This window comes from Nelumbo lutea, chromosome 1, assembly GCF_056320005.1.
Source record: "Nelumbo lutea isolate HS-2025 chromosome 1, American lotus-T2T, whole genome shotgun sequence".
NCBI lineage: Eukaryota > Viridiplantae > Streptophyta > Magnoliopsida > Proteales > Nelumbonaceae > Nelumbo > Nelumbo lutea.
In genome coordinates, this window is record NC_142684.1 from 203,099,194 (window position 1) to 203,126,594 (window position 27,401).

At 39.2% G+C, this 27,401-nt stretch overlaps 1 protein-coding gene across 1 annotated transcript in view; it reads left to right on the forward strand.

Annotated features, from left to right (window-relative positions):
* The first annotated feature begins 3,972 nt into the window (after positions 1-3,972).
* The window catches only part of ASG3 (SNF2 domain-containing protein / helicase domain-containing protein), a 73,758-nt gene continuing 50,329 nt past the window's right edge, over positions 3,973-27,401 (forward strand). The window contains exons 1-8 of the mRNA XM_088962368.1: positions 3,973-4,297; positions 4,408-4,415; positions 7,576-7,654; positions 7,770-7,930; positions 8,106-8,240; positions 8,800-8,980; positions 12,018-12,153; positions 19,557-19,674. Of these exons, the coding sequence (XP_088818494.1) occupies positions 4,114-4,297; positions 4,408-4,415; positions 7,576-7,654; positions 7,770-7,930; positions 8,106-8,240; positions 8,800-8,980; positions 12,018-12,153; positions 19,557-19,674 (1,002 nt within the window). The 5' untranslated portion in view covers positions 3,973-4,113. The remainder of the gene's footprint in view (positions 4,298-4,407; positions 4,416-7,575; positions 7,655-7,769; positions 7,931-8,105; positions 8,241-8,799; positions 8,981-12,017; positions 12,154-19,556; positions 19,675-27,401) is intronic.

Consider the following 27,401-nt stretch of genomic DNA (forward strand, 5'->3'; position numbering starts at 1 on the left):
TTGGATTAGGTTGGATTAAGCCAATATCCATTGATGTAAGATAAGAATATGTGTCAATGGACCGGGTTTGGGTTGAAACCAATATAAATCAAAATTAATTTGAACAAATTGGATAGTCCAGACGTTGAATTGGATCGGTTCGAATTGGTCCAAAACATTCATTGAATTGGATTAGTCCTGGTTCATTTTTAATAGACTCACATTGAACTGGATCGGATATTCACACCAACCCATATCAAAGTAGATGGTTGGATCGTTAGACCCGGGAACCATAAGACATTTCAATTTTTTTAAGCTAGTATAGGTGGTCTGACCAATAGAAATGCACATAATAGAATCTTTGTTTGATGACAAGTAGATTGCGGAATTTTAAGCTGAAATTTCATAGGATAGTATTTCTAAGTGTCCTAGATGAATTGACAATATTTGATTGGTTTAAATGTGTCTAGATCAAGGGAATTTGCGATACATGCAATCCAACGTATAAAAAAGCCTATAGTATAATCTTTGTTCGATGGATGGATAGATCAAGGAATTTTGAGTTGACATTTTGTAGGACTGGAACTTTGAATGTCTTGGACAAATTGATAAGATTTAATTGATTCAAATGTGTTCGAATTTAGGGAATTTAAGGTACAAGTGGTTCGATCGATAAAAATGTTTAGAATGGAATCTCTATTCGATGGATGAGTAGATCGAGGAATTTTGAGTTGAAATTTTGTAGGATTGGATTTTTGAATGTGTTGGATGAATTGATAAGATTTTATCTATTCAAATGTGATCGGATCAAGGGAATTTGATGTACGGGTGGTCCAATCAATAAAAAGGCTCAAAATGGAATCTTTGTATGATAAAGAGGTAAAGCGGATATTTCAAGGGCTAAAATTTGATGGGTGGTCGATGAGAGTTTTAGGAAGGCATTGGTAAGGTTTGGGGGTCTTGGGAGATGTATTGTGATACAGATTTGTGGCTCCAAGAGTAACGAGTAACGAAAGGGCTTAAATCAAAATCTTTTTTGTAAGAGGGGAAAAATGAGAGTTTTAGGTCTAAAATTCAGTGATGGATTGATCGGAGAGTTGATGGAGATTTTGATGGGTTTAGAGGTTTTGGATTATATGTTACGACAGAGATCTTGAATTTGGATAGTGGTTGCCATGCCAATAAGATTTGTCTATTATGAATCTTTTTAAATGAATGATGAAATGGTCATTTTGAGATTTGAAATTTGATAGGTGGTCGATCGGGAGGTTGATGAAGCTTTTGATCATATCCAGGGTATTTGGATTGTGGGTTTTAGTCGTAGTATCTGATTTGTCAAAATGGAATTTTCGATAGGTGGATGGTGAAATCAATGAATTTATAGCTGAAATTTGTTGTGATTTGATGTTTATAGATTTTGTTTCATATGATGGGGTCTGATCGTGTGTGATAGGTGTGGTAATGGGGCGCAATTATGGTTGTTAGGAGGGAATCTTATAGTTTAACGGTGGATTTGAGAGTGTTTGAATCAAAATTTGGTCTTTTAGGGTTTTGACATGTTTTGGAGAGAATGGTGGGGTTTGATTGGGCATTCAGAGTGCGAAGAGTGGGTCCTCAGAGTGAGGACTGAGCAAAAATTGAGTATTAACATATATATACGTTTTTTTTTTTAGAAATTACATGATACATTTAGTTTCCTAAACATATAGGGTATATAAGTAATTATCCCTTTCAAGATCTTATGCAATTTGAATCCCATTTGAGTCTGAATTGGTAAGATTTGATTTGGTTTAGAATTTAAATGAATCGTGCTTTGCAGCCCTTGCATAGTGGTTAGGGGTGTTAATTATACGACCCAACTCACAAAAATGATCTGAATTGAATCAAATTTGTAGTTTGGTTTCGTTTATACTATAAAACAGTTTTATTCAATTTGGTATCTTCCTAAATTATGGTTTATGGTTTTGGTATGGTTTATATATCCAATAAACCAAACCAAAACCATAAATTGTAAACTGAAATAATATATATTATAAATATATGCATGTATAAATGTATAATATTGCATATATAATATATCTATATAATAAAGGACAAATTTATTAAATTATCCTCATTGTTTAGCTAATTGACAAACTATACCTTTACTGTTTAACTATTATCTTAAACCATCCCTACTGCTTATGACAATTGACTATCCATCAAAATCCGTACATACGTGACACCACATGACTAATAATATTTTTAAAATCCAATATACCCCTTCACCCCTCATTTGTAAGTTGAGTAAGAATCACTGCCCGTGAGTTCCTCATTACGCCAGTTATCTGATCTAGCATTTCCATCTGGAGTTGTCTTCGGTGATGGTAGAGTCGATGGCTTCAAATTTGTGTCAAAACTAATAATGCAGATGATTAAGAGAGAAGATGAATGGGATAAAGAGGGAAAAGAGATGGAATGAAAGCATCTTCCTTGCCGTTGCAAAACCCTAATCCTAGGAAATGGGTTGTGTGATCAGAGCGCAGCGATAAGAAGGTTGGGTATTGGATCAACGTAACGGTGCCGGGTCATAGTGCATTGTAAGTGTTTAAGTCCCATACCCACCACCAGAAGGGACCGGCCATATTCGGAAGCTTTGAACTCGGTGAGCGCAATGGATACCTCAAGGGTGTCGTCACCAAGATCGTTGATGACCCAATTCGTTTGTTGTCCCTTTGACGAGAATATAGATCCCTCAGGGAGCAAACTATCCTAGCTACTACTGGGGATTCCATTTTCTGATTTGTTGGAGAAACATGTCTTAATGAGTTCATTGGGCTTTTTATAGTCCTCCGGTTGCTTCCCACAAAAGCTAAATAGAGTGAAAGGTTACTATTCATCATCTTCGATGAAGAACAGAGTGATTATGAGAGTACAGGATAGGAGTAGCGTAGAGGAACATCAGTAACCTCCGCAGAGGATTAAAGGTTACTATTCCCCACTTTAATCCTACGTAGATCTCCCTTCGTTATCCTCTCCGACAAGAGAAAGAGGATGACGTTAGTAACCTAGTGTTTCCCCCATATAATCCTAAGGGAACACCACAAAAGAGAACTGGATTTCTCTTTTGAAAATTCCTTTTGGATTGGATCATACCAGTAGCCACTAGAGTCCCTATCCCCTAACAATCATCATTGCTGGAAACCAGCGGATACCACTCGGACCCTAACAATCAGTCACACTGTCAATCATAATAGATGTGACGGGAAACCGTAAAAGGGTTTCTGGTATGACAGATAGTGGCGACGAATGCCAATAGTATGTAAAGAACGAACAAGATTAGCCATTCAACAAGTGGTGGGGATTCTGATCAGTCGAAAACATATGATAATTCAATAGGTGATGGGGATTTGGGTTACAATGATGATGATATAGAAAGGAGGTGCTGACGTTTGAGGAAAGATGGACGAGATTTAATGAAAAGGCAAAACTGACTTAATAACAATAACAATTCTTAAAAATAATAATAAGGGTGGTGCAAGATAATAGTTCAAAATTAGAATATAACAGTCAATTAATTAAACCATAACAGTAATTTAAAAAATTTATTCTATAATAAATTCTTATTTTATGTTATTGATATGAAAATACATGTACATAAAAAAAAGGCTAAGTGGGTAGGTGTGTTATTTATTTATTTTTAATTTAATTGAATTAATCCCAATAGGATTATAAAATGGCCCAAACTATATTAAAAACCACACCATACCGCAACAAAACACTGGAACAGTTTGGTCTGATTTAATTTTCATACGGCTTGGTCTGATTTAATTTTCATACGGCTTGGCCTGAGAATTTATCACATCCCTTACTGGTTTGATCTGAGCCGAATCGAACCGTGAACACCCTGGTCGGTGGCAATTTATGTAAGCTGTAGATCAGCCTTTTTTTCCTGTCATTCAATGGTTGTCGGTTTACTCGCTTCTACAGCACGTTTCAAACGGAAGAAGTCTCTATTTCCCTCTTCACAACCCCTTCAATCTCACATTCGCTCTCCAGTCTCCACTTCCAGTACAGTAGTATACACTTTGCGAATGCACAGAGATCGTATAAACTGATTTCGTTGTGTATACAAAAGTACAGCAATACAGTGAGATGAACTACTTGCAGAGGCTCAAAGCAGCGGCCCAGTTCATCCTCTCGAGAGACATAGACGTCGAGAAGTCGTCGCCATTAGATGGTGCTGAATTTGGGGTTACGGCATCACTGAAACCTCATCAGGTGGAAGGAGTCTTGTGGCTTATACGTAGATATATTCTTGGCGTCAATGTCATTCTCGGTAGGGTTTTCTTGTTGCTCCCTCTGTTGCCATTCACATTTCATTCAATTTCCCATCTATATAACGGTAGTTCTACATTTTATTGTATATTTATATTTTTTTCCTTTCAGGTGACGAGGTACGGTTCATTCGTTCTGTGAGGGGGAGGGTACCTGAGTATTTCGAAGTTTGGATTAGTTTTTTAAATCTCGTTTTTTTCCCTCCACCGTATTGTTTAAATAATTTTTGGTTACTTTGTCATCATCTCCAATTGCTTTTTCGTTGTGGTTGTAAATTGTAATTATCATTATCATTTGTTGCTGTTGCTGTTATTGTTGTTTGGATGACGATGCAACTTCTATTGCAGCTCTATTTTGATATTGCCACTCTGAACTTCTATTTCGAGTATTTAATTGTATCATTTTTTTAATATTTTAAAAACCATTAGTATGCTGTAATATAAATTAGTTCAGCCTTAAGAATTGCATCATGGACACCAAGACTGTCAAGGTAAATTGTTTTGTTTTAATGTAATGGGATAAACCATTATTACATAGTTTCACCAAGGCCACGACCCTTTTGGCCGTGGGGACCAAATTTGTTTGCCTGGTTGAGATGAGTCCAAACAAATGTTATCAAGAAGACTCAACAAACTGGTGAGACACTCAACTTCCCCATCCCTCAAATCTCTACGAAAACCAAAATCCCAGTTTGGTGCCAGGGGATTTTCGAGAGAGGAGAAGTAATTAGAAACAAACTCATTTTTGTACAAAGAGACGCTAAACAAGGAAGGAAAAAGGTCCTTTAGAGGTAAATCACCGATCCAAATATCATCCCAAAAAAGAACTGAGTTTCCAGCACACACATCATACCTGATAAGGTTGAGGAAGAGAGGAAGAATACTGTGAATAGCCTTCCACGGAGTTGCCAAAGTTGCCCGTCGAGATACACCAGCATCCCACCCATTTCCTACATGACCATGAATGCTTCCTATCACCTCGTGGTACAACCTCTCTCTTTAAAGGTCACCTCCACAATCATTTCCCCAAAAGAGCTTGGTTCTTTTGAATTAGATTCCCCAATCCCAACCCCCCTTCTTCTTTACTCAGACAAACCACCTCCCACTTGATTAAGTGATCTTTCCTACTTTATCCCGGTTCCCAAAGGAAATCCCTCATCAGCTTCTCTAGTTTTTTAACTTCCCTAGAAGGAATTGGTAGGTTGGCTAGTGTGGTTTTGATCAATGTTATTCGCCCCACAAGGAGATATAATTCTTTTCCATGAGGCCAATCTTTTCTCAAACTTCTCAACAACTGGGCACCAAAAGCTACTCTCTTTAGGATTTGCCCCTAAAGGATGCCCCAAGTAGGTCGGAGGCCAAGTAGATATGGAACACTCAAGGCACTCCATGATAACCTCCAACTCTCTTAATTCCAAATCGACCCCTGATACTCAATTCTTATCAAGATTAATATTTTAAATTGGATATCCTTTCGAAATTTGTTACCAACATCTTGAGATTCCTCACCTTCTTGATATCCCTCCTTCACAAAGAATTAGTATATCATCTGCAAATTGAAGGTGGGTAACTGGGATTTCCTTTCTACCTACTCTCCACTCTCTAACTACACTCTCCTTGTTAGCCTTTGAAATCAATATGCTAAACACATCAGCTATTAAGGTAAATAAGAATGGTGAGAGAAGGTCACCCTGCCTAAAACCCCTACAGGCTGGAAAGAAATCCTTCACTACTCCATTAATCAAGATGTAGTAGTTACAGGAACTAATGCACCCAAAGGTCCAGTTACGCTACCTTCCTCCAAAGCCACAATTTCTCAAGACATGAAGCAGGAATTGCCAATCCACCAAGTCATATGCCTTTTCAAGATCCAACTTACATACAAAGCCTTTTCTTTTCGATCTTCTCGTCTCCTCCACACACTCATTGGCAATCAAAATCTGATCATTAATTTGTCTCCCTTGTACAAAGGCCCACTGGGCTTGGCTAATTAGAGATGGAAGGACTTCTTCAAGTCTCAAGGGCAAGACCTTGGCTAAAATTTTGTAAATACTGATCACCAAACTAATTGGTCTAACATCCTTAGGGTGAGCAATGCTAACCTTTTTTTGGGATTAAAGCCAAGAAAGTGGCATTGATTCCTGGACTCACTATGTATGTATATGCAAATTCCTGAAACACCTCAAATAAGTCATCCTTCAGCGCCTCCTAGCAATCTTTGTAAAATGCCATTGTAAAACCATCAGGGCCCGGAGCCTTAGATCTATCCATAAAAAACACTACCTTCCTTATTTCTTCTTCCTCAAACCTCCTTTCCAACCGGCTTGTTTTTTCCTCTCCCAACCTTGGCCAATCTAACCCTTCCAGAGGTAATCTCTCATTCAAAGGCCTTCTATAAATGGATATAAAGTAATTAACGAAAGTTCTAGCTATTTCATCCTGATATGTTATCTCCCCATCCATCTCCAATTTGGCCACATAGTTTTCCTTCTTCTTCTGTTTGCCAATCTTGGATTACCAGCTAAAGTGAGACCTACTTGATTCACAAAATGATGAAGCAATTAGTCATTCAGTTCAGCCACTTCATTTGTTATCAGGTGGCCCCTGTTAGTGTCACATACTTTATTCATTGTTGTTTGTGTTAGGTACAGCCAATTGAAATCTTCCCTGTCAATTATGATTTTTTCTCAAGGCTTTCCTACCTGCTCATTAATATTTCTGAGCTGTTTTCTCTATTGATTATCCACAGTAAAAGAGAAGAGCCTTTTGATAACTAAGGTAATTCCCATTGATCAACAAAGCTTTCTAGTTTGCTCTGTGTGTTTATTTTATGGGCTGTTTGGCAAGTCTTTTTAAGTAGATCTTTCCCTGCGGACCAAAAGATGTACTGAGCTTTTGGTGCTTGTCTTTAAAGACCAATACCGTTTGGTATGTATCCTGGTCAACCGGGCTGATAAAAATGGAGTAGAGGATATTTTAGGCATGGAAAGACTAAAAGCTTCATTTGAAGCTTCCCAATTTTCGGCTGTTTTGGGCTTCTGCGAGTTTTATGGGGAGCATGTCTTTCTGGCTTTTCGTCTTTTCTTGCCAAACAGAGAAGACCTAATTTGGTCTTCTGACCTTTGAAAAGCTCGAAAGACACCGCAGGAAGACTTGACATGCCCCTTGGTTTCTTGACTTATTTATATATTTTTTGGCTCAGTGTTTCTTTAACTTATAATTATTTTAATAGTACACATGCTACTTAAGACAACATTGGAGCTAAATGATTTCTTGGCAGATGGGTCTTGGCAAGACTTTGCAAGCTCTTACTTTCTTGAGCTACTTGAAGGTTCGCCAGATGTCACCTGGACCATTTTGTGAGTTTGATAATGGCTTTTTATATTGTTTTCTTCTGCGGCTTTCTTGCGAAATGTAAACTCAATTAGCAACAATGGGGTTTGTTGAAATCATTTCCTATTTGCTTTTATGCAGTGGTTTTGTGTCCTCTAAGTGTGACTGATGGTTGGGTGTCAGAGATAGCCAACTTTTGTCCAAAATTAAGGGTTCTTAGATATGTTGGTGACAAAGAATTTCGGTGCAGTCAACGCAAGACAGTTTATGAACATGTAAAACAACAATCCTCATTGTTAGATGTAAGTGGTCTTGCTAGATGGCTCATTATTGTTGGGTTGGTATATGGATATATGGATGTTCGGTGTCATGGGTTATTGCTAATATTTTCTCATTTGATTGGTTGGTCACTGGTTTAACTTGTTAAAAATCCATTAGACACTGAGGTGATGGTTGTTTATTTACATTTGTTTACAGGCACAATCAGCTTTTCCTTTTGATGTGTTTTTGACAACATATGACATTGCATTGATGGATCAAGATTTTCTTTCTCAAGTTCCTTGGCACTATGCAATCATTGACGAAGCTCAGAGACTTAAAAATCCTTCAAGTGTGTGTATTATAGACCTATATTATACTTTCCTGATCTATTCGTGAACTTTTATTTTTTGATCATATGCTTATCCTGCCCTTTTTTATGCTTATCATGCTAATGACTAGTGAAATGCCATGTTTTATGTTTGTAAAGATTGCGGCAATTATATTCATTTATTTGTTTGAAACCATTATATATGATGATGTCAAGCGGGATGCACCCAATTTTTGGTAAAAGGAGCTCACCTAGTGAAAAAACTACAATTACTCTTAATGTTATCAAACAATAGTGCCCCTACTAAATGATTCCTATTGTCATTATGTTGGGGTTACTTTTATATTTTTGGTAGGAGGATTGTGCTTAATGGATGCTCCCATCAATATGATTGCCCTATGAGGCTAATAGATAAAACTGTAAAATCTGGAATATCATGGCAACAATATGTATTCATTCCACATAAAAAAATGAAATTTTAATTTGAAAGGCATATTGTGCAGACTGAATATGTGAAAAAGGTAATAGTCAGGTAGTGTGATTACTACTTTGTGCAGATTGCTAATTGTTAAAAATTTCTAGGTTCTGTACGATGTACTTGAACAGCGTTTTGTTATGCCAAGACGATTATTGTTGACGGGAACTCCTATCCAAAACAACCTCTCTGAGCTCTGGGCTCTAATGCATTTTTGTATGCCATCTGTCTTTGGGACATCAGAACAATTCCTCTCCACATTTAAGGAAGCTGGGGATCCTTCAGCAGGTTTTGTTTTAACCTGTATAAAGTCATATTGTGAACTTCTACCAAGGGTTTTAAAGACTTGGATAGTAATGTTTACTCTGACATTTTATTTTTAGAGGATAATTTTCATTAAATACTTGGATAGTGATGTTTACTCTGACATTTAATTGTAAAGGGTAATTTTGATTTTCATGTTAAAATAGATTAATATTTCCTTTTTACCTGTATAAAGCTATTTGTTGAAAATAAAATAATGTTTTTTGGCTATAATTATTTTATCATGTTCAAAATATGTAGGTAATAGGACACCTGTTGTGCATTTTGTGAAAGACTAGAAGATATCATATGTTGGGGTTCAGTCACAATTTTAACTGGGATCTTAAATTTGGCTAATTCAAACTAAGTGGTGTATGCTGCATGTGATTAAACTTGCTGCTTTTGAACTGCATGGTGTGGGTGTGGTATTGGTTTCTTAGAATAATTTACTATATTAAAAAGTCATTTATGAATGTTATTTTTCATGTGTGAACTTTTGATTCAGTGTCAAAATTTGTTTTCCAAGTTATACCAATGTTTGATGTTGTCATTGCAAGAAATTTGACTTTAGGAATCTAAGCCATAATCTTCATGTTGGAAGCACTCAATATTCTTTTTCCTTGTATTTATTTATTTGTCCCACATGCATAATTTATAAAACTAATTTATATTTAACAAGTCATCTCTGATCTTTCTTATTTGTGTCTTGGTACTGCATTCTCATGTGCATGGGTGTTCATGTACATTCTGTTGCATTAGTGTCTTGATGGGCAAGGTGAGAGTGGGCCTTGTTCTGCTAACCAGTTTCAGTACAATGAAACCCACCAACTGCTAACCCTTAAAATTGAACTCTGATGGCTGTAGCATTGAAAATCCAGTGGGCCTTCAGCATAGGTGTGTTTTTAGGGATGAAGATGGTCCATATTAGCAGTGTATTGGTTTTTAGGGATGAACATGGTACCATAGCAATATATTAAGGCCTGATTGGTTGTGGATACTCTATAAGAGCTGAGCTGCTAGTGGTCCTATAAGGTTAGAGAGTAGGCGAATCACTAAACTTCAAGGATGCAGTGGTGGAAAGGGACTCAAAGATGGTGATGGGATCAATTATAATGTGAATAGTAGGATAGGCTTAGGAGGATGATTGCCAGCCTATACCTAGGGATGCTTGGCATCTTGTACATATCCCAATCTTTTCCTGATCTAATAAAGCCCAAGAGTTACCAATAAAAAACTAATACGGGTTATGAAAGAATTTGTTGAAAATGGTTGTTTCTATTTTCTTTTATTACAAGCAAATACTGTCTTGGTTGTCCACATTGCATTTGGATCTGAATGTAATAACGGGGGTCAGGATCAGCTTAAGTTTGTTCATTTAATAGATAAATCAACATGTTGTCTTTGTGTATAGGAATTCCTGGAGTCCAACTGTAATGTGTGACTCCTCAATTTATGTATAGTATACAAAAAAACAATCAGTGGATTTCTTGTCATCTTTGCATATTACATGATTTAAGGGGAAGAAGCTGTAGAGAACTCTTATTCTTCCTCAAGAACCTTACTGTGTATTTTGTTTAGTTTGAAGAAAGAATTTGAGGGGAATCTCTTCATAGACATTGACAAGAACTCTTGAGTCGTGCTCTGAACTTCATAAGATGTTTGATTTCGTTATTTGATCCACACTGGGCATTGTTAGTGATGGTTTATAGGATTTTTTTGATGTTATTTGTCATCATTTGGGAGGAATTTGTCTTGGTGTGTTAGCTCAGTGCTCTTTCTTTATTGTAATCCTTTTTTTTTTTTTTTTCTGGGGATGACATACATGCACATTTTTATTCTTGTAAGTTGTAACTTCTAGAATTGGAGGGGCCATAAGAAGTAAGGGAGGGAATGTAGTAGCACGTTATTCAGGACAGGTCGGGAGTGGAGACTCTTTAAAGGCTGAACTGTTCGCAGTCCTACAAGGTGTTCAGATTGCAAAAGAGATGAGCTTGGATAATCTGGTGGTTGAAGGGGACTCCAAGGTGGTGGTGGGCTGGCTAAAAGATCCAGATTCAGTGATATGGTTTTATAGAGATGAAATGAAGAAGTTCAAATGGTTAACACAATATATGAATCTGGTTATACAATGGATGGGGAGGGAGGCTAATGCTTTGGCCGATTCTTTAGCTAACCAAGGAGTAATTAGGGATCAGTTGTATTGGGCTCAATTGTAATTTTTGTGCTGTTTTTTCTTTAAGAGTGAGGCTACACCTCGCGCCTCCCTCTGAGACGCTCGCAACAGTTGCTTATCCTTGTTGATTTCAATGAACTTTTTGCTTATCAAAAATGTTGTAAGTTGTAACTCAATTTTTTTTCCCTTCTCATTAATAAGTTAGAAGATCAATTATTCCTCAGCTTATATCTTTAATGTTCCTAATGAAAATTGAACTCTAAGAAGAATTGTGAGAAGGGGAAGGCTCGATTGTAAAGGATTTGGTAGGCTTGATCGTAGCTTTTGCCATGCCACCAAATATTCGGCCAAAGTTTTGTGTGCCATTTTAATATGATATGTGATGAAGGATAGGGGGCTGATGACTCATTATAGTTGGGATGAGGCTTTGGTCAGTTGAGATAAAATGAAAGAGGGGGGGGGGGTTGGAATTCTGAACAAACTTCTGCAGGCTGTGCAAATTTTCTTCGGGGTTCTTGCAGAGATGTTAATAATCTCTGGATTTGTATGGCTTGTTTTTCCTTGGTCAACAGCTTTTAACCATCTCTTAGTTGTTATTTTATGACTGGACTTTTGGGTCAAAAGTAAGATGTAATTGATTCATTTTTTTTTTTAATGTTTTTGTGGATTGTGTACATCTGTCCCTCCTCACACCCCGCATTGGTCGGAGCCTCGTGCATTGTGCTGCCCTATTTTTTGTGGAATGTGTCTCATTGTTGCATGTCTTTTTATCCTTTAGTTTATAAATGTCACTTTTGTGGAACATAATTATCCTGAAATATGAATCATATGATGTGGGTTTCTGAACAGGTCATGATGCAGTCAAGGTTAAGGAAAAATTCAATACTCTAAAATATATATTGGGGGCATTTATGCTTCGGCGAACCAAATCCATGCTTATTGAGTGTGGAAATCTTGAGCTACCTCCTCTTACAGAGATTACTGTGTTAGATTCTTCACTCAGGGTTTAAATTCTTAATTGCATCTAAGGGGCTGTTTGATAACAGCTGAAGCTTCTGAGCTGAATGAATTATTGCTTTTCCTTAAGTGGATAAAATAACTAAATAAAATAAGATATTCAAGGGCATGGTAAGATACTCAACTTGAGTTTCAGCCATTGAGGGGCCAACAGACTAAAGCAAATGCAGTGAATCATGCTAGCTGCTTTGACATGATATTTCAGTAACAATTGAGTGCGAAGAAAAACATGAAGATCAGCGGGGGAAGCTTGGAAAGAGGGAGGGAAGGTCAGTTCATGCGAGCAAAAAGATGGAAGAAAGTGTTGAAGGTGGAAGCGAAGACTTTCATCTTGGAAGAAATCTGGACTAGAAATGGACTCTCTCTAAAGATTGTAGAATCGAGGAAAGCTTCTTTGCTTCTCCAAGGAAGGGCGTAACCATGGTTCCAAGGAGTTCTCGATGGAGCTAAAATAACAGAAAAATCAAGGGAGTGGAGGTGCTGTCTATTGGAACAGAACAGGAAGTACGTGGCTGAAAGAAAAGAGAACAAGTACGGGAGGTTTTTGGGAGTGCAGGAACACTTTGGTGAGGGGCTGAAGCAGTTTACCTGTTTCCTTGAAGGAAGGGAGGCCTCGGGATGGGACCAGTTAGCAGAAGCAATTCAGGGGTTTATGGTGGTAACTAATGACAGAGAAAGTGCCCTAAAAGATGGTCAAAAAGTTAAGGAATGCCCTTCAGGGAAAGTTTTCAGGGAGATCCTAGGAGAGGAGGAGATAGGGACGGAAAGTAAATTGCAGATTGATGCTGGACTAGGTTTGGTGAAATTGTGGGTGAACAAACCTAAGAGGATTGGCAGCTTAAACTTGTCCTCTCGGTAAACAAGAAAGTAAAAGATTGGGAGAGACTAGGTGAAGAAGTCCAACAGATATTGAAGACTATAGAGGTGTTGCAGATTTCTCCCTTTGACGACCACAAAGCTGTAGTGTATTTTTAGGGGATTCCTCTGGATTTTGCTACTGTTTTGGCTGTAACAGAGCAAGGTGTGGTGGTGTTGGAGAAATGGAAGCCTTTTTGCAATGTACAGTTGGTAGAACCCACAGAACTTATCAATCTGAAAATTATTGGGTTGCCTTTCCATCTATGGAAGATGGAGGTATTCAGGAAAGTTGCGAAGCTATGTGGAGACAAGATGGTTTCCTTTGATGCTTCCAAGTTCCAACCTGAGTGCCGTGCAGATTAATGTAGCTGGAGCAAAGCCAGAGCTTATCCCAAGGTCTTTGGATTTAACTTCAGATAATGTAGAACTCAGGGTTTGGATTGCAACTTCTACAGAAGCTAGATGGTGGAGATTGGGGAGGAGTGGGGAAGATGAAGATGACGTGGCCTCCAAGGTTCGAGTTGACACCGGGAAGGAAACTGTAAAAGCAAGGGATAGGAAAGCAGTACCCCAGTCTTCCACTTTAATTGGCAAATCAGAGGATCAGACTAGGAGTAACGTCCAAAGGTGGAGAAAGTCTGTCAGAAGACTTTTTGAATTTGAACAAGTGTCCAAAGGTGGGGACAGGGGGAGGTAGATTGGAACAGCAACTAGGTGGATTGTCATTTGATATGGCCCAGGCCTGCAGTCAGGGAACCAATATTAAACTTTTAAAAAGACTGGGTCAGGTTCAAAATTATAAGGATGGGCTAATGGTAGAAGTGAGGGGTTCTGGTGGGTCCAATGGGCCTGGAAATAAAACTCCAACAGCAAGTAAGCCCATAGATAAATCAGGTGACCACTTAAACAGGCACGTGAGGTGGAACAAGGTTCAAAAGACTATGGACATTCGCTGTGGTATATCTTCGTCCTCTTCAGATTGGTCTGCAACTGGCTCGAAAGAAAAACGTTTGTCTGGTCCGACTTTAGCGTGGCAGCCAGGACTGGTCTCTTACTCCACTAGCCCAGATAAACCTAATCCGAGATATAATCGCACGAGGTTAGAAGAGGAGGATTCTGCTTCAGACTAGGTAAGTGTAGATGATGTCTCTGAAAGAGGAGTTGTATGTTGAAGAGTCCAGCTATGGTAGTATACAGAGTAAATGTTCCTCAAGGTTTGGGGAGGAAGATGACCCAGGATTAAAGTTACTGTCCGAAGAAGAGGCTTATACACTTCTCGGAGAGTTGGTTCGGCCTAGAAAGGAGTTGGAAAGAAAGAAAACAGGCTCGGCTGAGGAGAAAACCGAAACAGGGAGAAAAGGGGATTCAATCCTTTGTAAAGACCAGGGAATGGGTGCTTGTACGGTGTGTGCTGGCAATCTGGTTGCTACAAGCAGAGCTATAAACTGCCCGCTTCCTACTGCAATCAATCCAGATCTTGATTTCGAGGGTCTTATTCCCAGCGAAAGTCAAACAAAAGGGGTTCAGGTCATTCCAGCAACTCATATTGCGTCTTCTTCCTCCCATGGTTTGGATTGTTTTCAGGTTCAGTTTTTGGTTACTAACTCTGTTTCCCCAAGTCCTGTGTGTGTCTGGCCTACAGGTGATTCTAGCCCAGCTTTAAAGTCTGCCAATTCGTTTGATTCGGGACAAGTGACAGAGGTAGTGGGGGAGATAAATTCAGAAGCAGAAGAGAGAGAACTAGGGGACAAAATTTGGGAGTTGATCTTGGAACTATTTAGAATCAGAATGGAAGAGGAGCTGAATGTGAAAGAGGGTAGGGTTGGGGAGGAGATTATTCAATTTCCCAATACAGTGAAGAAAAGTGGATACAGTGGAAAATCAAAAGGACAACTGAAAAAGAAGAAGGGGTCAGGTAAGAAACTAGAAGGAATTGAGAAGGTGGAAGAGTCTAGTAAGAAGGTAGGAGAGCTTTCTAAGAAGAGGAAGAAAAATCTGAGTGAGGTGGAGAGGTTGAAGAGTGGGGTGGTTTATGATAAAACAAGTGGGGGTAGGAAGGATAGAAAAAAGGAGTAAAGAGGGTGGTTTGGTTGGGGCTACCTGATTTGTTTGTCCATGAAGTTAATAAGCTGGAATGTAAGAGGTTTGGGGAGTTCAAAGAAAAGGCGAGTGATCAAAGACTTCTTGAGAAGAGAAAGGCCAGATGTGGTCTTAATACAAGAATCAAAATTGTTTGAGGTGGACGAGAAATGGGTGAGGAGCATTTGGTCAACAAGAAATTTGAGTTGGGCCTTTGCACAACCGTGGGGAGCTTCAGGGGGAATTATTACTTTATGGAGAAATGAAGATTGGGAGTGTGAAGAAGAATTAATTGGGAACTTCTCGGTGTCAATAAAATTGAAGAGAAAGGAAGATGGGTGGGCTTGGGTGCTAACTAATGTCTATGGTCCCACCTCTTACAGGGAAAGGGAAGGCTTCTGGGAAGAACTAGTAGTTGTTAGGGGTTTGTGGGATGGCCCTTGGTGTTTGGGTGGGGATTTCAACGTAATAAGATTCTTAAATGAGTCCAATAACCCCAGTCGTAGGATTACATCTATCATGAAGAAGTTTTATCTCTTTGTGGAGAATTTTACATTGCGGGACCTCCCTCTTCAGCAAGCAAATTTTACTTGGTCAAACTTCCAAGAAAACCCTACCTGTTGTCGATTGGATAGGTTCCTCTTTACAGTGGATTGGGAAGTTGAATGGGGGATTTTAGGTGTTACAGCATTGCTGAGACCTATTTTAGATCATTGCCCAATCAGGTTGTCTCAAGAAAGACAAGATGGAGGCCCGTGCCCTTTTGGGTTTGAAAAATGTGGTTACTTTATCCAAAGTTTCTAGCTAAGGTAAAAGAATGGTGGAAAGTAGACCAAGTGGAATTCCAATGGATGGGGTATAGGTTTTACAAGAAACTACAACTTCTGAAAGCTAGACTCAGGATTTGGAATAAAGAGGTTTTTAGTAGATTAGAGCAAAGGAAAGTGGAAATCAGTCAGAGAGTGCAGGAGCTAGATGGACTAGAAGCTGAAAGAAGGCTGGGGGAAGAGGATAGGGTGGAAAGGTGGAATTTGAAACAGGAACTGGAAGATCTTCTTAGGAAGGAGGAGATAAGTTGGAGGCAAAAATTCAGGTGCAAATGGCTAAAGGAAGGGGACATCAATACAAGGTTTTTTCATTCGTTGGCAAATGGGAGAAGGAAGAATTCTGTTTCAAAATTGGAGTGGGATGGGCAATTGCTGACAAGGGAAGATGATATAGCTCAAGCTTTGGTTAATCACTTCAAATTAGTGTATGACAACCCAGGGAGACCTAGTGAGAGCTTAGAGGGATTGGAGTGGAGGGTGGAAGATAGTGTCTTATTGGAATCTTTTGAAAGAAGATTTGAGGCCCAAGAAGTGAGAAATGCAATCTTCTCCATGGGTCGAGCTAAAGCTCCTGGGCCTGATGGTTTTTCAATGGCCTTCTATCAAGTTTGTTGGGAGATAATTAGAGAGGATTTGTTGGAGGTTTTTGAAGAGTTCTATGAGAGGCAAATTTAACTCGGGAGCAAATGCAACTTTTATTGCCTTGGTTCCTAAGAAGAAGGATGCCTCTCCAACCAAAGGATTTCAGACCTATAAGCCTGGTGGGAAGCATGTATAAGATCATGTCTAAGGTCCTAGCGCTAAGATTAAAAAAGATCCTCCCGTCTCTAATCTTACCGTATCAAGGGGCCTTTGTAGAAGGAAGACAAATTGTAGATGAAATACTTATTGTCAATGAATGTGTTGAGGTGAAGGGGAGGAGAAAGGAAAAGGGGTTGGTTTGCAAATTGGATCTTGAAAATGCATATGACATGGTGGATTGGGATTTTTTACTAGAGGTTCTCAAGCAGAGAGGGTTTGGGGAGAGATGGTGCAGTTGGGTAAAGGGATGCATTTCTTCATGTCATTTCTCAATATTGGTGAATGGTGTAGCTAGGGGTTTCTTTCCTGCAAAGCGGGTATTAGGCAAGGAGATCCATTGTCCCCATTCCTCTTTACCCTAGTAGCTGATGTGTTGAGTGCCATGATTTCGAGGGCCGATGCTAACAATTTGATAAGAGGTTGGAGGATTGGTAGGGAGGAGGTGGTGGTCACACACTTACAATTTTCATATGACATCATCTTGTTTTGTGACGGGGAGGAAGGGGAATTATGGAACTTAAAGAGTCTAGTGCTTCAATTTGAAAGGAAGTCCAATCTTAAAATGAATTGGGGAAAAAGTTGTGTGGCAGGGCTCAATCTAGGCGGAGAGGAGGTGGATTCCCTAGCTAGGATTTTGGGGTGTGAAGTGGAGGCTAGCCTTTACAATATTTGGGGCTACCACTGGGAGGGAACCCAATGGTTGAGAGTTTTTGGTACCCTATAATTGAAAGATTATCCAAGAGGTTAGCAAATTGAAAGAGGAATTACATTTCTTTAGGGGGTAGAATAACCTTAATCAAGTCAACCTTAGCCAACCTAACAGTTTATTTCTTGTCTACCTTTAGAGTACCAATGAAAGTAGCTAATCAGTTAGAGAAGATAATGAGGGATTTCTTGTGGGAACTAGGGGATACTAAGAAGGATCACTTGGTGAAGTGGGAGGTGGTTTCTAGGAGTAGGGATAATGGAGGCCTTGGGTTAGGAAATATAAGATTAAGAAACATAGCTTTGTTGGGGAAATGGATTTGGAGACTATCGATGGAACAAGACAGACTTTGGTCTAGAGTGATTGTTAGTGTTCATGGATTGGCAGATAACGGCTGGGATGCAGGACTCGACCCTGGGGCTTCTCAGTGTTCTCCTTGGAAAGCTATTCAAGGTATTTTGCCTCTTATGCTTCCTTATTTCAAATATGATGTCTGCGCTGGAAATAAAGTCTTGTTTTGGGAAGATGTTTGGGTTGGTGAAAACTCCCTTAGAGATAGATTTCCTTCTATTTACTCATTGTCTAAAAGCAAAAGAAAGGTGATCTCTTCAGTGTTTGTTGATAACTCTTGGGATTTGGGCTTGAGAAGAGGTCTAAGGGATTCTGAAATGGGGATGGTTGATGATTTGATCACTCAGTTAGGGGAAGTCTTTCTTGATCAGTTCTGTAGAGATAACAGAATTTGGAAACCTTCCCCTTCTGGTTTTTTCAATTGCTCTTCTTTCTATAACATTTTGCTTCAGACCTCTAACCTTGTAGGGAACTTTCCTTCAAAGGAGGTGTGGGGTAGCCCTGTACCCCCTAAAATTCAGACCTTTTGTTGGGAAGTGGTATTCCAAAAAATCAACATCTTGGATTTATTACAAAAAAAGAGGCCAAATATGTGCCTCTCCCCCCATGTTTGTTGCCTCTGTTTGGGTTCTGGTGAGACAATTTCACATTTACTAATCTCATGTCCCTTTGTGTTCTTTATTTGGTCTTGGTTCTCTTCTCTCTTTGGCTATAGGTGGACTCCCTCCTCAAGCGTGGTGAACCTCTTTGATCCAACTTTTTACAAGAAACCAATGGTTTGTGGAAGGATTATGTGGAGAGCCACTAGAGCTGCTGTATTGTGGTCAGTATGGGAGGAAAGAAACAAAAGGATCTTTAAAGGCAGATGTAGATCCAAGGAAGAGGTTGTGGAAGGAATAACTACTAAGGTTATCCATTGGTTGAAATCCTGTGATCTTTTTAAGGATTTCTCAATTGAAGACATTTATAGAAGTAGGGGTATTGTGGCATCTACTACTACTTCCAAAGCTATGATATAGGAAGTTTGGTCCCCACCGGCACAACAAAGGGTGAAACTGAACTTTGATGGAAGCTCTATAGGTAATCCAGGCCCATCTGGTATAGGAGGTGTTTTCAGAGATAATGAAGGCAAGATAATGGCTTTGTTTTCAGGTCCAATAGTAGTTGGAGATTCCTTAAGAGCGGAAATCTTGGCACTACATCAAGGTGTAAAACTGGCCAAACAGTTGGGGCTACAACAGATTGAGATAGAGGGAGACTCCAAGTTGGCAATTGGGTGGATGCAATCAGGGCAGTTGGGAATTTAACAATATAGACAGCTGATAATTGAAACTCTTAGCATTACAAGGGAGATGGGTGTTTGGTTCAAGTGGGTAAGGAGATCAGCAAATGGTTTTGCTGACGCCCTAGCAAAACAAGGGACTGCAAGGGAGAGTCTTTTTTGGGCAGTGCTGTAATGTTTGATGTTTATTGGATCAATCTTTTCTAATAAGGGTTGAATTCTGTATTTTAGGTTAATTTATCTCTAATGAAAGTTATCGTTTCTGATAAAAAAAACTTATTCACTAAAAGATAAAGTAATACACTTTTCAGTTCAGTCATTTTAGCTGTTATCTCCCAATGCCTTGTTCCGGAAATTTTCTTATCATCATTAAAATCATTCCATCTGCTTGTATGAAATAGTTTATCTATATATTTTAATTGGACTGCTTATATGTAATAATCAGTGCAAACTTTTGTCTTTGATAGGATGGCACCTTTAGTAACCTTGCAAAAGAAGGTCTACATGTCAATATTGCGGAGGGAGCTTTCTAAACTTCTTGCTTTCTCTTCTGGGGCATCTAATCATCAATCCTTACAAAATATTGTAATGCTAATAGTTTTAAGTTCTGGTTGTAGGCATCTTAATTCATACTTCCTCATATTTGTTATATGTATTACCTTTGTTTTTATTTGTCAATGCAATTCACATGGGTAAAGGTCACTAAACTTTGTGAGACATCATGATCCATGTAGTGGGTAAACCCTAAGTAGTCAGACTGTTATCCATGATAAAGCTTATGACTTTTTTTTTTCTCCATTTCCTACTTAGTGTTTTAAAAGCATGAAGTGCAACTAAAGTGCAAGAACCTAGAACCTGAGGTAGAAGGTGCAAGGTGAAGGGTGTGCCTGAATGATGTGAGACACCACTTTTGAAAAATGAACAAAAGAAAAATTTTATATACAAGGATAGAAAATCTAAATTCTGAAAGAAACGAAAACTTAAAAAGCATTATAGATCAATTGCTCAGTCTCATGTTATTAATGCAAAGGTTGTAGCCTGTGTTCAAGGACTACATAGACTAAATTGTTTAAAACTCTTAGGTACATTCTACAATATAGTAAATAATGTGTTCAACATCAAATTGAAGATTAATTAACCAAAAAATAGCAACAAATTAGAAGAAGTACACCTAGGTTCTGGTTAGTTGTGCACTACAGGATGAGGTACACCTGATGGAATATTAAATGTTTCTTTGCATAAACGGATATCTATCTAGACAACAGATTCCCTATGTTATTTTATTGTTTTTTTGGAAGACATTTTTTAGAAATACGTGTTGACAAAAAAATATGAAGATAAGGCAAAGAGTTGGATAGATCCCACTAGAAAATTTCTTTTATCTCATCTTTTACTAGATTCTGAGATGCTTCTGTCCCATGTTTTAAAAGGTGTGCCCAGACGAACAGGTTAAGCACATTTCAGTGTAAATGTTTTGCTTGAAGCGAAGAGTGGCCCCTTTCAAAAGGCGCACATCTAGTGCACCTTGTGCCTCCGTGCAGGCGTGCACCTTTTTAAAATTGTATTTTTTTAATGGATTCTTTCATATTTTACACTTTTGTAATGTTTTATCATGTGCTGAATTACCTCTTATTGTTATTTGCACACTAGTAATTAGGAGTGCTCATAAAAAACTGAACCGAACCGAGAAAACCGAACCAAAAAATGTGGTTAATGAATCGATTGGTTTGGTTACGGTTTGGTATTTTTGAAAAATCAAAGCACTGGTTCGGTTTTTGGTTAACCTAGAAAAAACCGGTGGTTAACCATACCAACCGATATATATATATTTATGTATGTTATATATTATATATTATATCTATTTATAATATATAATATATTTATAATTATCTATGTATATAATTCAAGGGTTTGAATGCTAGGGGCAAACTGCTTTGGAGGATTCGGCCATCCTATGGGCTCTTTGGAAGGAAAGAAACAACCAAATCTTTGATAACAATTGTTCTGATGTAGCTTCAGTTAGGAACAAGGTTATAGGCTTTTTGTGTTCCTGTTAAGTGTACAAAGGGCTTTCAATGGTGTCCTGCTTTTCTCTTTTTTGCAAGATGGACCTTTGTATATTCCCAATGTACAGGTTCTCATTGTACATGGGCTGATGTTACTGGCTTTCACTCATATTTCAATACAATACAATACTTTACCTTCTTAAAAAATATAATATATTATATATTTATAGTATTTATAATATTTATATATTTATATATTTGTTTGTAATATATATTATAAATATAAAAAACCAAAAGCCGAAGAACTGAACTGGTCAACGGTTAGCTAGTGGTATCAGTTCGTGGAATTGCAAAAACTGGTAATACCGGTTCGGTTTCAAAAAAGAGACCATGGTTTGGTTAACCAAACTGTGAGCACCCCTACTAGTAATGGTCTTTTGACTTTTGAAATAAACAAAAACAAAGATCTTTCAAACACTTAAGGCTTTATTTCTTGCAAATAGGATCTTAAATAGCAAAGTTTCTGCAAAACAAGCAACAAGAATTCAACTAATATATGATCTCTAATTCTAAAATGGAATGAATTATAACTACAATACAAAATGAATCTCTTTATATATGTGCCAAAAATTTGGGGTGGGGGACCCAAACCCCAGTATGGACTTGTTTGGGCTTGTCTCAAGTGGCATTACAGAGATGAGGGCCAATCTCCTAGGATTGGGATGCAAGATATTTGACACCATACCAGCTACTTGAAGTAACGCCTCTAGGAGATGAAAATAAATAGATCGAAAGTTTCACATACTTGAAATGCTGAGTGCAAGAAGACTTCAAATATATTCTCGATAAAGTTCTGATATGCACTAGAGTCCTGTTAGAATTAGTATTAGAGAGATCTTAGAAGAAGTACTAGAGAGAGAAGGAGAAGAAGAAAAGAAGAGAAAAGGGAAGAGAAGGAAAAGGCTGGTTTGAACTAGAGAGCAAAATCACACTCTAGTCGGCCAGGTTATATTTATATGTTTCTATTCAATAAAACAAAAGACTATTATGTCCCTACTTAAGTATGGGACACATCACTTAACATAAACATTACACATCAGCTTAAACATAAATAGAAAGACTAAACTACCCCTATACAGTCGGCACTGACAATTCTCAATTGAGATAACATGGAGTTCGAGGAGATAACAACCTGGAGAAGGCTTCAAAGAGCTGAGGCAAACACAGTCCTATTTGAGAGACTTAAAGTGAAAGGGAAGATCACACTGAAGATCAGGGAGTTGCAGAAAGCCATGGTTATGCTGGTTGGGACTGCTGTGGTCGAATGGTTCAGAAATTTCGTGGAAACGGCACTTCAAACAGACAAGAAGCGGAATGGAAAAGCTCCAAAGAAGGAGGTGATCGAAGGTACTTTGCTGAAAGAAGATGGAACAAAAAGGGAAGGTTCTTGGCATTGGTTGAATACTTGGAAGAGGGAAGAAACAGCTAGTGTGTATTCCCGAAGGAAAAAATGGATCAAGTTGGAGTGAGACTAAAAAATTGTTACAAATTTTTTTGGAAGAAACAAAGAAAAAGATGGGGATGAAGCAGGGATGTGGAGAAACAAGTGAACCTTACCTTGAAAAGGAAAAAGAAACTGAAAGTCATTTCTTGGTGAATGGTCTGGGTATTGATAAAGTGGCTTACAATACAGAAAAAGGTAGTTTAGGAAAAGAAATTGGTGGTTGAAGTTGAAAAGAAACCAGAAAACTGGACGCTTATAGCAGAAGACTTAGTTAGAAAATTGAAGGTAAAAGGATCAATACTGTTTACCCCTTTTGAAGATCGTAAAGCTCTTCTAGATTAGTTGGGAGAAGAGCTAGATATCAGTGTTTTGAGTCTAATATTGAAGACGGGTGGCTACAATGATGAGATGGTCCCCTAACTCCAACTCTAAAGATTTTTCAGTGGAGGATGGTGTAGCCATTCGGATTGTTGGGCTCCCTTTCCACCCGTGGAAGAGGGTGATCTTCCGGTTGATTGCCTCTTTATGTAAGGCAAAACTTGTAAGTGTTTTTGCTTTAGAACTTCGTTCAGTGGCTTTGAGAATGAACGGAGTGAAACCTGAAGAAATCCCAAGAAAGGTTCAGGTGCTAGCTGATGATGTTTTCTACTCAGCATGGATCTTGATCTTCATTGAAGCAGCTCTGTGGAGGGAATCCAGGAGAGTGGAAGATGAATACCTATGTGGGTCGCAGAGATTGGCTGAATTCAAACTAGCTGAACTTTACTTAGAAATGGAAATTTTGGCGTTGCAGAACACAGAAGGTACTATGAAAATGGAAAAGTTGAGGCGTGCAAGCAAAGATAAACCATTCGACTGTTGCATGACTTACGCAGAGGTTCTGATAAGGGGAGAAAATGCAAAAGATGAATGTGAAGGCTCTCGTGTTAGTGTGGCTGACACGTGTACTGCAACTAAACAGAAACAAGGTGTTTCAGCAAATGGGCTTTCAAATGGACCAGGGCCCAACTTAGAGCTAAGATCTACTGCAACTAACTTTGGGCCTAAGGTGTGTTCGATTAATGAAGGGGCTGGGCCTTTGAAGAATTCAGAACAAGTTAAATCTGGGCCTAAACCGAAACAAGGTGTTTCAGTAAATGGGCTTTCAATTGGACCAGGGCCCAACTTAGAGCTAAGGTCACATTCTCCTTTAAGTGACTACATGATGAGAGAGGCAAAAAAAAGGAGATGATAAAACAGGTCTATCATCGTCCCAAGCTCAGCCCTGTTCGAAGGTTCCCACTGTTAATGCTGCGGAAAAGCTGTCTTGGAGGCCGAGGCTGGTCTCCTACTCCACCAGCCCTGAACGACCAAATCCGAGGTATAACAGAAGCAAAGAGGAAGAGGATGAGTTTGATTCAGATTGGGTAAACTGTGAAGGGGAAAAGACTGATGAGGAAATTTCTGGAGGTTCCAGTATAGGCAGCGTCAAAAGTAGGTGTTGCAAAAGTTTAATGGAGGAAATGGAAATGGGAACAAGACTTCTGTTCGAACCTTCTTCACCAGCCCCCACTGGACTTCATTTCGACTCTCAGAAGAGCTACGGACCAATAGTTCCTCACCTGGGCGAGGATAATACCTCGGTTAAAGATGGAGCAGATCCTATCCTTGTCCAGAGACAAAGCCAAGTTGTTAATAGAGTGTCTCCCTCATCTCTGCAATCAGCAAGCAAAGCTACAGATCTATCCCCCTCCCCAGCTTGCGCTTCAAAGGTTGGTTTGGAGGAGAACCCCCAATTTAAAAGCCCTTTTGTTTAGTCTTCTGCAGAACTTAGTGCAGACCCTTTGAAGCCTGGCATGATGTGCCAATCCTCTTTGGTTCCTTCTTGTGATTCGGCTAATCTTCCTCTCTCTCTCTCCTGTTGTCTTGTCTGTCTAGCCTGCAGGTGTTTCCAGGTCCTGCTCAACAGCTGCCATTCCTAGCGACTTGGTGGGAGTAACAGAAGAGATAGGGGATGGTGAGGCTGTAGAAGGGTCTAAGGAGGAAGGGGAGCAAATCTGGGAATTAGTAGTGATCCTTTTCGAGCAGTTGGTAGAGGTGGAAATTCATTCAGGTTGGGATCAGAAGAGGGGACTGAACTTATTGGGACTACTTCTAAGGAAAATGAGAGGGAGATTAATAAGAGTGGTACTGGAACTAAAAATGCAATTAAAAAATTTAGCAAGGATCGGAAAAAAGTACAAGTAACTTAGATAAAAGCTCCAACAAGGGGGAGGGAGAGAATTCTAAAAGAAGAAAAAAAAAGATGAGTGAAGTTGAAAGACTTAGGTTTCGTAGATGGCTCTGATGCAGTCTTTGGTAAATATGAATTCATGTTGATGAAAGACCAAGGATAAGCAGAAAGCCGAAATGGAGAGTTTCGTTCAGGCAACAAAATGGAGAAGAATACTTCAGTTGGAGAAGAAGAAGGTCGTTATGGAGGAAATAACAAGCAGAGGGAAGAAGCTATTGAAAATCAGGGAAGATCGACGAGCAACTATCATAATGGAATCAGAAGTAGTGGACTGGCTTAAAGGTTTCGTAGATGGCCTTCTATTTGCAGAAAGAATACAAGGGTGGGGAAGTGAAACGATAAACAATGGGAAGAGGCTCACAGTAGAAAATAGAAGGAACAGAAATGGAGGATTTATTTTACTAACAGAGTTCTTTGGAAAAGGGAGAAAATAACTAGTATGCCTTCCGAAGGGACAAGCTAAATAGGGGTGGAAGATGGTGCACTTGATGATTTCAACCAGAAAAAATGGGAGTTCTCGAATACTGAAGAGCAAACTATGAGGAAAGAACAAAAATCTGGGGAGGTGAGTGAGAGCCAAACTGGGAAAGCAAACAAGCAAAAGCAAACTAAAAAGATTACTCGTATAGCAGTACTTTCGACAGATACGAGTTCAAAAATAATATGGGATGGAAGGAATGGGGACTGGTTTAAGAGGAAAGTTGTGAAAGTGAAAACAGAGGTTAAGGATTGGGAAGAAGTATTGCAAATCCTACTGGAGACGCTTCAGCCAAAAGAGAAAATCACTCTCATCCCATTTGAAAAGAATAAGGCAATACTTGACATGGCCGAACTTCGGACTGTGAGCAGAATCAATGAAACCACACTTAGCCAGATTGCAGTGGAAAATTGGTCGCCCTCCTGTAACGAACTGAATATTTTGTAGAAGACCATAGTTATCAAGATTCTGGGTTTTCCCTTGAACCTCTGGCAGGAGCACATGTTCTATAAGATAGCAGTGGCCTGTGGTGGGGTCTTGGAAGGTTTTTGCATGCAAAACCTTCAAGCGGCAAAGATCAAAGTTGCAGGTGGAAGATTGGAAAAAATCCCAAGAAGCCTGGACATCTTCGCGGATGACTGTTGGGGAAAGGTATGGTTGGCGTTAGAAGTCGAAGCAAGGATGTGGAACAGTTTGGAGGTAGAAGAAGATGATGACGTGGACTGTTGGAGGTCATGTGGCGAGAGCTGGGTGGACTGTCCAAAAGGTCAAGTTGACCAGGCGTTTATGGAAACTAAAAAGTCAGGCAATAGTTTAAAGGAGATTGCTTGGCCATTTAAGGGAGATTTTTTGAAAAAAATGCGAATGGGATCCAATGGCCCAAAAGAAATCCTATGCTGAGGTGATGCAATCGAAAAAAGGGCCACCTCGCGCTCAATTTACAAAATCAATTGAAAAGTTGGACCCGGGTCTACATAACCCGATCCGAAAGTCTAATCTGGGCTAGGTCTTTCAAGTTGGGTCATGTGACCCTTTTAAAAGTCATGCGCAAAGCTCCCTTGCGTTAATGGGGGACGATGATTAATGATGATTGTGGTCTATCATCGTCCCAAAGTGTGCTTATTCGCTCGAATCGTCCCCAAACAGGAACGGCGATTAGAAAGCCCTCCCCTCCTCTTCTTCCGGCTGCGGGAAAGACATCAGCGACTGGGTTGAAGCTGAATTGGAGGCTGGCGACTGAAGAAAACTCCATGACACCTGAGAAGCCAAACCCTTGCTACAATAGGGTCTTGCAAGGAGACTCTAAAGATGACTCAGATTGGGAGGCATTAAGAGATGTGGAAGAAGATGAGGGTGATCTATTGTCAAGTATTGGTAGCATCAATTCGACAAAGACCTGCAAACTTTTAGACTCTGAAGCTTTCAGAACTGAACTGCTCTTCTCTAAAGATGCTGGTACGGAGATTCTGGAGATACAGGATTCAAGGGCTGGTAACCTTACTGTGGAAAGTGGAAGGCCTACAGGAGATTCTCAGAGAGAAGAAAATAGATACAAATCAAGAACAAAGACAGGGTGGTAGTTTTGTGGAGACGGGTTTCCATTAGCAAACAGACTTTAGAACCACTTAAGGAACAACTCCCCCCAATTGCACATGTGGACATTGTACCTGAACCTGAACCATCTGTTTGTCTTTGGAAGAATCGGTGAAATCCAAATTCAAGATCAGGGAGTCTCTTCCCTTCTTCCTCTCAATCTAGTTCTTTCTTCGCCCCCACTTTTTCTGTCAAAACTCATTTGATTTTGATCCTTGTAGTAATCTTCAGTCTTTGGATTTTGTAGTTCCAGTTGTTGAAACGTCATCGGTGGCGGATAATGACCCATGTGCAATAGAAAAAGGAGGGGGTGGTGGAAAAGACAATGAGGAGAGATTGTTTAATGTGATGGTTTTGGAAAAGGATGAGGGCGGGAAATGAAGTTATTGCAGGTACCCAAGAGAAGTAAAAGGAAGACTGTTGTTTGGATGAGGGAGAAGAAGGTTGTAGAGAGATACC